The sequence below is a fragment of the Myodes glareolus genome, chromosome 4 (genome assembly GCF_982192425.1).
Source record: "Myodes glareolus chromosome 4, mMyoGla1.1, whole genome shotgun sequence".
In the NCBI taxonomy this organism is placed as follows: domain Eukaryota; kingdom Metazoa; phylum Chordata; class Mammalia; order Rodentia; family Cricetidae; genus Myodes; species Myodes glareolus.
The window spans coordinates 33,701,649-33,714,655 of NC_142029.1; the positions used below are offsets into that span (position 1 = coordinate 33,701,649).

General features: G+C 43.9%; 1 protein-coding gene across 2 annotated transcripts in view; it reads left to right on the forward strand.

Annotated features, from left to right (window-relative positions):
* Nucleotides 1-12,676, forward strand: part of Onecut1 (one cut homeobox 1) — a 34,124-nt gene extending 21,448 nt beyond the window's left edge. For both annotated transcript variants that reach the window (XM_048424365.3, XM_087905377.1), the window contains one exon: nt 5,402-12,676. In XM_048424365.3, coding sequence (XP_048280322.3) covers nt 5,402-5,694 — 293 coding nt within the window. In that variant the 3' untranslated portion in view covers nt 5,695-12,676. The remainder of the gene's footprint in view (nt 1-5,401) is intronic.
* Nucleotides 12,677-13,007: the final 331 nt, after the last annotated feature.

Genomic DNA, 13,007 nt, shown 5'->3' on the forward strand with positions numbered 1-13,007 from the left:
TTCTTGAGGAGAACATTTCTTTTCTGGGTTGGGGAGAGGGTTGAGACAGGATCTTGTAATGTAGCCTGGGCCTGCCACCCTCAACAGTCCCCATAACCTAACTTCCTAGGTGCTGTCATTCCAGGCGTGTGCCACCAGGCCGGGCTCATGCTGTCCATATCTTACACAGAAATCAATACCTGACTGGCTCTGCCCTGCCTGCCGTGCCCCAAGGTCATGGTGGTGTTGGCATTATCAGGTCATGGAGCTACATGTCATTTTTTTCCCTTGAAGAACATGGCCCAGGATGGTAGAAGGATTTTATTAGCTCTGCAGCAGAATCGAGGCTTCTGGCGGAGTGGTACTTTTCTTCCGATGTGCCCTCCCAGACCCCTCTGAATTTATAGCACCTACGCCCTGAAAGAGAGCTTCTCTCTACCCACAACACTGCTGTGTTCCACCCAACCCTGGGACAGATGTATTAAGGACACCGACCAGAACATTCAGACAATCGGTCTACAACTGTAATGCAAAAGTAGAAGAAACTCAGCTTCAAAGAGCAAGGACACACACATACCTATGTAGCACATGTGTGTGTACAGATATTTGAAGATTTGGTTTGACTACTTTTAATTAGGTTTCTGTGTGTGTCTACATGTGGGTGTGCATGAGTGCAGTTGCCTTAGAGCAAAGCTTACACGGGTGAGTCACCTGACACGGGCTCTGGAAATCCAACTCAGGTCCCCTACAAGAGCAGCATCTGCCCTCAACTGCTGAGTCATCCCTCCAGCCTCTGTTTTTAATGGCTCAGCAGTCTAGAAGACACAATGTTGCGCTGTTAATGGAGCCTGTGGTGTTTGTCCTTACTTTAAGCTCTTGAATTCATGATTCATGAGGAGCAAGCGTTTGCTTTACACCTTCATTTGCATGAGATTGAATCTGGACTAGCTGATTGCAGAGCCATCATTGGTTTATTTTGTTGTTGCTATTATTATTCGTTCATTGGAGGAGGACAGGATCTCCCTTTGTAGCCCAGTGTGGCCTTGGGCAGATTGTAGGTGTGTAGCACATGACTTATTTGCTCTTCTTCAAAAACCGCAAAGGAGTCTGGGGATGCAGTCAGTAAGTAAAGTGCTTTTCTGGCATACATGAAGCTAGGATCGATCCCCAGAACTACACAGACGGCATGTGGTGGCACATATGAACAGGAACCCCAAACTTGAAAGGTAGAAAGAAGCAGGAGGATCTCCGATCCTCATTCTCGGTTACACGGTGAGTTCCAGGTCAGCCTACGAAATTAAATCCTGTCCCAAACAAACAAGCAAACAATAAGAATAAGGAATTAAAAATCCATACAGGTCATAGATGGTACAATGGAAGTCACTGGAGGAGCTATCCACCGCGACAGAGAGAAGGATTACCTTGGACATTATTTAATTAAGGTCATAATAGACTGGAAAGCAGAAGAGGAGCTTCAGCCCGAGTGGTAGTTCCAGGGTCCTCGGAGGCCTTGCCATGCTCTCTGCTCAGCGAAAGAGGTCTCCAGGGTCTGTCGGCTTCATAACAGAAGTTCAGGTCAGCACAGACCTGAGCCCAGTGTCTAGCACGCTGACTAAAGGAGGAAGGAAAGCATGGTAAATTCATATGCAAAAGAATTTACAGTGATGGGGATTGAACTCAGGGCCTTGTGTTTGCTAATTTGCAAACTTCTGCACTACTTAAGAGCTCAAGGTTTTAATCACATCTGTACATATGTTCTTATTTAAAACTTATCCTGGGAAGTAAAAAGCCCCCTGTAAATGGGGACATTAAGCTAAAAAGAACAATAAGGGACTTGCACAGAATTGCACATCTTTAGTGGCCCCAGGACTATCCACTGTATCTTCTGAGACCAGGTTTATCTAACAAGTATTCCTCGTCCATCTGGCTTTGTTTTGTTTTGTTTTGTTTGTTTTTCGAGACAGAGTTTCTCTGTGTAGCTTTGGTGCCTGTCCTGGAACTAGCTCTTGCAGACCAGGCTGGCCTTGAACTCCTAAGTGCTGGGATGAAAGGTATGCGCCCCCATCGCCTGGCTCCCCAGCTGACTTTGTAAATGTCCCGCAGGCCAAGCTATCCATGCCCACATATCCCCAGACAGATTCCTGGTAAAGTTTTGCACAACTCAGCCAACACTTCAGACTCACTTTATTTTTAATGTATGTGTATGGATGTGTGTCTTGTGTGGGTATACACACTTGAGTACGGTGCAGAGGCCCAAAGAGGGTATCCAATCTCCTGGAGATGGAGTTAGAGGCAACTGTGAGCCGACTGATGTGAGTTGAGAGCCAGCTCCCAGCCCCTGTGAGAACACGAGGAGCTCTTAACACTGAGCCATCTCTCCAGCCCCATCAGCCAACACTTTCCAGGCTGGATAGGGCTTTGGGTCCTTAAGGAAGAAAAATAGACAAGGTGGCATTAAGACAGAGGCCCCGAGCTAGTTCTGGGGTGCCACTACACATCATGTTCATAAAATGTGTTCCAGGGAAAAGCGCCTTAAAACCTAGGTAGTAAGGAGCTGCGTGTATCTTATCCCTGCAGTTCTAGAATACGGAAAAAAATAACTGTCAGGAACACACTCATGCTTGAATATCCCCAGCAATGTCAAGCATCTATAAACAGCTCTTCCTGGCCACTCCCAGTTTCCTGCCGTGATCTTGTTGTAGGTCAGCGACAGCTCATACACTAGCTCGAGGGCAGCCAACCACATATTGAGAAGCACTCCTCCAAGGGAAACAAGTCCTAAAATTCCCTGCAGAGAGGGCTTCCTGACAGCGTGAGCTGGGCACGTTCCCACGGTACAGGCTTGGGGTAGTGGTGGCATCCTAATTAAATAGCTGCTGCACTTGATCAATTAGCATTTCCAAACTGACCTGACCTCACAGCTCTGCTCATGGAAGACTTATATTTTCCAAAACACGTTTGGCTCTGCTTTGCACATTGTAGGCAAAGCAAGACCCCAGCCATTACGCCTCTGGCCTTTCCTCACTGCGAACTCCCACTCCTCCGACCTCCGTTCCCTGAGTGCTGTAATTACAGATGTGCTACCTGAACAGGGTTCTTTTCTCTTTCTTCCCAATGTGCGCAATCCATGCCTACTTCTGCCTTATGAATGGCTGCACCCTTGAAGATCAAAGCTACCCGTGCGGCTGAGGCATCTCCCACTACAATTTCCCACAGAATCCTGAAGGCACATTGGCTTGCCTCCTTCCTGGAGGGGACTCAAACTGGGACTTCGTGTATCTTCAGTAACCCCCAAACCCAGCTCTGCCCCCCTCCCACCGCCTGTGTCTATCTGGTGTGTGCCTTCCTATGAGAGTACTTCCCTGCACCGCAGTGTCCCTGGCCCCTTGTTCCTGGTTCACACCCTCCCCACCATGCATGTGTGGCGACTCAGACCCCTAGCTGACAGCTTTCCTGTCTTGACCTCGGTCGTCTCTATGTCGCAATGTCTCCCAAAGCATTTCTCTCATTCATATGGTCTCTCAAGGACTCTAACAGTTACAGTTCTACGTAAGCTTCCAGAAGTATGACTTTATCTCTGAAGGTTGTTTCTCTTCTCCTCTGGGAACCTTATGATCCCACACGAGCTTGTCTGGTCTCTAATCTATTGGCACCACAACCTTCGTATTTGGCAATTCTGACTTTTGCTATGTTCTCTAGAGATATAAGCACACACCCTTACAGGTGCCATCTCTAATAATCTCACAGGTTCTAAGCTCCCCTTGCAGTCTGCATTTCTCAGGATGCCCTGGCAAGTGGGGGAGGGGAGTAAGAGGCTAGCCAAGTCCCTGCTCCAACAGAGTTTCACCTCCCAGTCTCTGACCTTGCAATAGCTATAGCTCTTGAAACCCTGGGGCAAAATATACTGACCCATGTTCCCCTGATGAGTAGCTTATGACTTATGATTAGACATACTCCACCACAAAGGGTTTGGGTTGAATGGCTCTGAGAAACAGATGTGCTGGCCTACATTGTGAGCCTTGGGGAAGAGGCTAAGGTGGGTAAGGTTTCTTCTCTAAGTGCTCTTGACCTGTAAACCTTCCTTTCAAAGAACCTCGGTGGAAGAGGTTCTTGCAGCGCTGGTGCCACTTGGAAAACATGGGCTGTGGGTAGCTTCAGGCCACAGAATCCTGCCAAGTACCCAGGACCTCTTAAAGTCCTTCAAATGTGCTTCCTGATTCACTGGAAGATGGACGTCTCTTTGTGGAGATTTTCCTTAGCTCTGCCTTTTGAATGATGGATAAGTTGAGACTTCGCCCAATATTGTTACTTACTTTTCCATAAGTATGTGTTGTATAATTTATCATCTAGAGCCCTAATGACTTCCAATGCTGTATTTCTAGCTCAGACCTCTCCCTCGAGCTCCAGGCTCCATACATCCTGCTGTCTTCTGGACAACTACCTATCGGAGATCTTTAGCAGAATGCCCAGCCAGCACTTCCAATGCACTTTGTCCTATATACAAGTAATTACAGACTCATAAAACTCCGTTTTATGTGTCCCACCATCTAGCCAGAAACCTAGGAGTGTTTTAAACTTTTCCTCCTTAGCTCACCGCTCCCCGGCCACCCGCCCCACCCCCCACCCAGCCAGGTTGTCAGAATGTCCTCTGAATTCTACCTCTTGAGAAGTGCGTCCCTCTCCTCAGTTGCAACTGTCTAGCTTTAGGTCTTCACCTGGCTTCTGTCTCTGCTCAGGGTTTGTGGGAGACAACCTCGGTGTTTCAGAAATTTACACACTGGGAGGAGATGGAGTACACCTTAGGGGATTATGACTGTGGGGGAAGGGTGAGCTTAGTTAGCAGAGAGTGGTGGAGTTATACACACACACACACACATACACACACACACACACAAATATAATTTTAAAAATTAAAAAAACTGGTATTCAAATTAGGAGCTAAAGAAACAGCTAAGTGGTTGAGAGCGTGGCTGGTCTCTCAGAGCACCCAAGTTCAGTTCCCAGAACCTGTCAAGTGGTTTGCCACCACCTGTAACTCTAGGGCATCTGATGCCCTCGCCTTGCCTCCATTGGCACCTGCACTCATGTGCACATACCCAGACACAGACACACGTACAATTTCTAAAGAATTAAATGTCCTTTTAGAAGGAAAACTCAAACCTACCAGTTCATTTAGCCAGAGGCCTGGTGGAGCTACCTGACCTACCTAAGACAGAGTGCAGAAACCGATTGTTGCCAGGACCCACCCACAGAGTACAAAATTCCACCTGTACTTCAGCCCTCTGTACTTCTCTTACACTTCTTCCCAGTCATCCTTGGTACTTCAGTCAGGGCTCAGCAGACCAAAAAGTAGGTTATGAGGAAAGGCTGGCCAATCCCCCAGAGGGAATTCGTTCTAAACATCTTCCATGTTTCTTTGCAGCTTGCAAAAGGAAAGAGCAAGAACACGGGAAGGATAGAGGCAACACCCCCAAAAAGCCCAGGCTGGTCTTCACAGACGTTCAACGTCGAACTCTACATGCAATATTCAAGGAAAATAAGCGTCCGTCCAAAGAATTACAAATCACCATCTCCCAGCAGCTGGGGCTGGAGCTCAGCACTGTCAGCAACTTCTTCATGAATGCGAGGAGGAGGAGTCTGGACAAGTGGCAGGACGAGGGCAGCTCTAGCTCAGGCAATTCCTCATCCTCATCAAGCACTTGTACCAAAGCATGAAGGAAGAACCACGGACTAGAACCTCGGTGGAAAAGCTTTAAATTTAATTTAAAAAAAAAAAAAGTTTTTAAAGACCAGGACCTCAAGATAGCAGGTTTATACTTAGAAATATTTGAAGAGATAAAAGTGGTATTTATAGTCCAAAGAAACCAAAGACTGAAGCTCACCTGCATTCTGACTTTGTTCCGAGAGACATACTTCAGCGGGGCAAGACTTGGCAAGTAAACGATGATCGGAAAAACATCGGATCTCACGCCTTCAACCCGAGCGCCTCACTGTGCGTGGCTGCTCCGTGGCTCGAAGCACAGTAATGTTTGAGCCGCCGAGCGGTCATATTTTAAGATCAGACATTCTCATCTCTTCCACCATGCCACAAAGGTGTATAGTGTCTCAATATCTTGTGTGGGTGGGTGTGCGGGTCTCCGCACACCCATCGGCCATCACCAGTGGTTAGGGACTCAGGCAGGGCTGGTCTTCGGGAAGGGTTGCACCATAGGGGTGTGGCCAACACAGTGTGGGATCTCTAAGTTCGTTGGGTGTAAGGTGTGATTTCGCTCATCTAGCCTAGTGTTTGAACCTGCCAGGCCCACAACCTAAATGCGGATTCAAACCCAGCAAAGAAAATTTGAATGGCGCCTAAACTAGTGCACTCTCTTTGTTTGTTAAGAAAAGTTCAGATATTTTTTAAAAAAAATGAAACCAAAGTCCGTCCATTAAAAAAAAAGTATCACCCAGGTACCAAAGAACACACAATATTATAGTGCAGGTATTTTATTGCAATGATTTTAATAACCAAAGCTATTTTTACACAAGATACTATGTAAAGTTATACGTATGAACTGACCTAGCTGTCATCCACATGCCACGTAGATTCAGGACTATTGTGTATGACTCTTGAAGCATTTGAGATGTGAGTTTTCAGACTGGCAAGGAAGAATGTAGCTTTAGTGGAGCAGTGGCCACCATGGCAGAGAGGCCGACGCGGTGCACATGGGATCTGTAAATGTCACCTACACAGAGAAAAGACAAAATGCATAATCTACTCATAGCCAAGAAGATGTGAGGACCCTTTCAGAGTAGGTTCCCATATAAACACTAAGAAACTAAGCTTAACAGGACAGATAACTAAATTTAAAAAGTTGCCCAAAGTGATCGTTTTTAGTAAATGTCCTCCTTAAAAAAAAAAAAAAAAAAAAAAACAAACAAAAAAAAAACCCTAGACTAATTTTGTTTAAATTGCTTTATGTACTTAGCACCAAATGTTTATTTTAAAATTCCTCCTAAATACTAATGAAGACAGCAGATCAATATTAATAACAATTAGTTATCCTATATTTTGTAGTCATCCTAAAAAAGCAATTGGACTAGCTTGATTGTCAGTTTCAGATGTCGTATCAGGCAGACGTCAGGAAGACAACAGGTGCCACTGAGAGAGGCCTGCACAGAAAAAGCCAAAGCGCCAGCCTCACACAAGACTTGGTTCTTTTCAGAATTAACAGATGCATTTTACTAAACATAGCCTCCAGAGCATTTACATTCCTTCCCGCTATAAACAACCCTGGAATTTTATCTCATGGCTTCTCCTCTCTGGCAGGGACCTAAATTAAACCTAAGCTTCTTAATCAAAGTTTTAAATTTTGACTTTTTCCAAATCATTTAACTGGGGCTGCACAGACCAAGGCAGGAAGCAAAAACAAAGTTCTAGAAATCATTAGACACTCAGAAACACTCTGTCTAAACTCTGCTAACTCCAACTAATGTGAGCAGACAGTCGCTGCACAGGGAAGTCAGGAATGGGGGACCCTCAGTTAATATCACACCCAACTAGATACGTAACACCAAAAGCTCTCCTAATAGTAAGCTGTCCATTGAAATTCACTAAAATGCCAAACGAATTTTTAAAAGTTAAAATTATATAACACAAAATCTCACTCCTGGGGGTCAAAGGTCGGCACCCCGAGAGAGGTGCCTAAGCCAACCAGTGAACCATGTGTCTCCTTTCCTTACGCTGGCAACTGTGCAAAGGAAATCAGCGGGCGCCTTGCCGTGTTTTATCATAATTTTTTTTTAATGTTCACCCAAAATTGCAACTTGAAAGTTTTTCTTCTAAATATGGCACAATTCTAGTCCAATCATAAAAACCCAGTAAATTGCCACCCTTCGAGATTTCCCGAAGTTTTCAGTAGCAAAAACAAAAGCTAAAAATAGAAATATTGTTTTCTCTCTTCATTGTGGAGGGAGCTGGGGAGTACAGGTACATTTATAATTTAAGAGGGGCATAGCCTTATTTACTTAAAAAGGGGGAATTAAAAATTCAGGGGAAACCTGACTGTGTCTACACAGTCTTACCAACATTCAATACTCCAAGAAAAAAAATAGAAAAGAAAAAAAGATTCATTCAACCTGAGACTTAGCTTGGCTTTTACTGTGTTAACCCAACTGCATGTTTCAATTTTTTCAAGCCAATCATTTTGGTACTGTGGAGGCACAGTCTTTAAAAAAAAAAAAAAATGACTACGTTTTAAAAATCCCACCATGATGGTTATCTGAGAAATAACCAGTTACCCTACTTGCTGACACCAAAGATGACTTCATACCAGCATTAAATTTGCACCAATTACACAATTTCAGGGCCTAGAGATATATTTTCTCGTAAACAAAGGCACAAGTCAGAGCCTGAAGAGAATTTTTCTTACTTGACCGAGCGTACTCCAAACTTTTGCTTCTTAGAAACCGTAGCAGATTCACTCAGCTTTCATAAGCAATACCTTCTCACACCCTGTAGGACGAACTCTTTCTTTGCTTTGGAAGCAGCATTCAGAGGTCATGTTTCCACTCCTGTTTTATGGCTCCGCCCATGCTCTCCAGAGCAGATCTTGTCATCTCTCAGTCCTTTCACACCCTCACCTCAAGAGCTCATCCCTCATCCCTGTCCACACTGCAAACAGAACCAGACTTCGACTTCAAACACCTTCTTACTTTCTTCCTCTCTTTCCTTTCTTTTGTTTTTTGTTTTGTTTTGTTTAGTGTTTTTGGCCATATGTCATTCAGGTCCTCAAATAACAGGAAGCTTTTGCCGAAAGCCAGCAGGGATGTTTGGAGTCTGGAGACTTTATAAAATTTGGATCTCAGTAACTGTCCAGATAGAGGAATCCTGGATGCCCCGGGCTGAGTACTCCTGTCTCTGAGCGCCTTGGGAATTGATTCCAAAGACCAAAGAAAATGTATGAGGAGATTCACGAGTTCTAGCAGAACTCATCACGCTCCCCGGTCCCCCAGAAACACGTAATTATTTTCCCAGAACAACATGAAAGCAATTGCTACATTTGGACTCACCCCACTCCCATTGCTACCCCAGGTGAAGAATCCGTCTTTGCAGGTTAATTGTAACTTTGCTATACCAAAGAGTCAAAGGACACTTTCCTTATGGTCCATCCTCCCTCCTTTGTACATACAGGATGAAACTATGCATTTAGCAAACAAAGAGAAAGCACGTCTCCCTTTTCTATCTCGTTGTTTAGGGTGCATTCAAATACCAGAGGCTGTTTGGGGGATGCACTTGGCCTTCTGGATTATAACTGTGGTGTGGGTTTGCTCTACAGTGCATTTGGTAACTACTCCCCAAATAGTGTGGACAAAGAAGCAGAAGGTAAGAAATAGCTACTTCCATGTGTTAAAAAAAAAAAAAAGATAAAAAAAATGAAAAGAAAAGAAAAAGAGAAAAAAAAAGAAAAAAAGTGTAAAGATCTACTATTTATAGTGTGAACCAAAGACGCTACCTCACTCAATTTCCATTGGTGATTTTAATCACATTGATATACCAAAGAATACCAAAGATATTTTCATTCACGGCCATGGTCTGCAGAGGGAACTCCGCCCCGCCCCTTCCCCGCCTTCTCCCTCTTCACTCAGTGTGTAAAGTTGTCTTCATTCTTACTAACAACACAATACCGAGAACAACGACATTAGGAACGCCTACTCTTATTCCTGCTACTTCTGGAAATCTCTAGGCAAACACATTGCAAAGTTTGTAAACTCCTAGGACGAGTGCCTTGCTTGAACCAAAGTGTTAAACCGCTGTTAACCTCTCTCACCTTATACTCTTTGAATACCTCAGCCTCTTAGAAAGGCCACTAATGAAAAAAAAAAAGGAATAATTATTCACCGTGGTGCTTTTTCTGCGCAACCATGCAATGAAACTTTCTTTGATACCAAAGGATGACTTCCCCCACCCCCAATTCTTGCTGATAAACCAAAGCTCCTCCTCTTACTTCTCCCTGAGGCCCTTCCCACCCCTCCACGGAGTCCCTTCCCCAGGCAGGCCGTGTGTCACTTTTACCAATTCCTTCAAATACCTCATAGTAATAAAACTTTAGGGTTATGTTGTATAGAGAGTCTATGTGATAAGGCAGAACTTACTAGTTTGTTAATTGTTAAGGTTACTTTAAAGAAAAAAAAACCTTTATAATTCTTATTTATTTTGTAGCTGTGTGTTTGGGTGTTCCCTCTCCCCTCCCACTTTGGTTTGGGGTTTGTTTTCTTGGCTGAACTTCTCAGTTGCTCAAGGAAGAGTTAATTTTTGGGAACGTTCCCCAAGTGGGTTAAAAGTTAAGGGTTGTGTAAAAATGCAAGAATGGAATAAGAAATGATTTTCATTTTGATCATTACTTATGAAAGTTTGTGTTTTGTAGAAGATTTGTTTCCACAGGGTAAAAAAAAATTATATATATATATATAATCTTTTTGTGAAACTGGTTCCTATTTTTCTCTATAACGTGCTGTGATTTGTTTTAATTTAATTACATTTTATATGAACTTATTTAATCACTTCGTTAATTTATGACTTGTAGTTTTTACGGTGTATATAGTACAATGAAATGGCCAAAACTTTATGTTACAATCTCTGTTGTTCTTGATGCTAAGCTGGAGAAAGAGCCTCTCTTGCCTTCGGAGTGTTAGCTTTAGTTTGTTGTTGTTGAGCACATCCGCCTGTGCTCTGAACACTGCCAGCTCCCCCTTGAAAACATGTACATGCCAAATGAGTGTACCAAGGTAGAACGATGGAAGGCATTACCTGTGGTTTCTCTTTAATTTATTATTATTTTTTTAGAAGAAAAAAAATTATTTTGCAGGTAAGACCTGAAACTTCAAAGAGCTTAAGACCTTCCCTAATGTCTCGCAGTACCTGTGTCTGTGGGATACTTTGCTCCACCCTGCTTTTGTTCGTTTTTAACTATCCAGGCATGGGTATAAGAAGTCAAAGTATAAAAACCTAAAGAGACAAGTTAACTTGAATCTGGAAACTCTCTCCACGCTGCTGTTTCTGCCCTTTTGGGTGACAGCCTCTCCACCAAGACAGCCTTTCTACCAAGCTGTCTTTAAGAAAAAGATGGGACTGGGAGCCACTAACTCCCCAGCAGCCCATGCAAGAAGCAAAACAAATTCACTTGTCTTAATGACCACACCAGTTTAGGAAATACATTAAGAGTGCCACACCCCTGCTCCCCACAGCTGCCCCATCCTTGCCTTCTTCTGTGTACCCTACCCAAATGGGAAGGACTCTAAGGGTCCTGGGGGGAGACTGTACCGCAGAGCAATTTGAATTTGTGTTTTCTCACCCTCCATCTCCTAGACACGAGCCTTGGCCAGGCTCCTTAGCCAAGGCAGGTCTGGTCCTTGATCAGCACACACAGAACCCTCGAGGACCAGAGCCGCCCTCACAGGCCCCATCGCTCTGTCAGTCAGCTTTCCTGACATAGCAGGTTGCTTAGACTCATTGGTGTCCCCAACATCCCCCTCAACACAGGCATTTGGCCTTCTTTTCTTTCGCAGGCATGCTTGGAGTAGGGAAGGAGAGGGGAGGGTGCAGGTTTCCGGTCAAGAGGAACCTTTTTATACTGATTGTGTGTGTGAATGGGTACTAAGTCCACTCTCTGCCCCAGGCGTCAGTGCGCCGGGATTCACGATGCTGACAGGAGGTTTTGAAAGGTTGACAGTGAACTTCAAAGCAGAATTATCTTTACAAGGTCACACTTCTATTTCTATGTTAGTGTTGATTATTTTTTATAGTACATTCTGCATTTATTATGCAATCATTGTGGGCTTATTTTAGAATTGCTGTCTGAACCAACTGACAATTAATAAGAATAAACTTGAAACCACTGCCTTCCACTTGTTTTGTTAGCTGTTTCCTGTCTCGCCCCCCACCCCAGAACCAGCCCATCTGTCACTCACCGAGACTTACCCCTTCCCCTTTTTCTATTTTCAGCACACTTTTGACCTCAGCTATTGAAAGAGGAGTGTGACTCAGTTTCCCTGTTCAAGTTAGCTTGATGGTTTATTATATAAGGAGGGTGCCTAAGACAATCATCAGGTAAAAATTAAATAGAAGATCAGTAGAGTAGAAAGTCTTCCAAGAGCAGGGGGAGTTCTTCCTTAGCAATGAATAAAAAAAAAAAAAAAAACAACTGAACAGGTAAATACGTGATTATTTAACTACACACCTAACCATGAGGGGCTTAGGAGATTTTTGATAGGAGACAAATGTTACTGTCCTTTTCTCTGTCAATTAGAAAACGGTGGTAGTTTCTACACTGCATCAACACGTCGGATGAAACAATTATTGTACCCAGTCACAGTCATTTGCTGAGACTTTGTCTTTCTCTCTGTTGACGCTTCTTCTGTATTTTTCGTGTGTAGCGACAAAATGCGTCGTGTGTTAGGCATTCTTCTGGTTTGTACTGCATTAAGGTTTCTTTCTTTCCTTTTCTTTTTTTAAAAAAATTTTTTGAGCTTCAATACTGTTCTCTCTTTATGCCGTGCAATATCATCTGCTGTGTTTGCTAAAGAAAAAGAAAAAGAAAAAAAAAAAAAAAAGCAAGTGGTGATGTCATCACGCTCCCAGTGTTCCGATGTTTCCGCATTTGTGTAGTCGCCGAGATGTAGTGAATAAAATGTTGGGTCTCCCAGCACTTTACATGGAGACACTGCTTGCGTGCTTTGGTTTTATTCGGCCTGCAGCCCTAGGGAAGCAGCCTGTGGATTTTCTTTGGGGTCGGGGGTGAAAGGGCAGCACAGCCAAGAATGGGAGCCAGTGCTGTGCTTAAAGAAAGATTAAGGGTGGTGGTGGCACACTCCTTTAACCCAGCATTTGGGAGGCAGAGGCAGGCAGATCTCAGTGAGTCTAAGGCCAGCCTGGTCTACAAGGCGAGTTCCAGGACAGCCAGGACTGTTATACAGAGAAACCCTGTCTTGAAAACCAAAAACAAACAAACAAAAAAATTAAGAAAATAAAATTTAAATGTATTTTTATT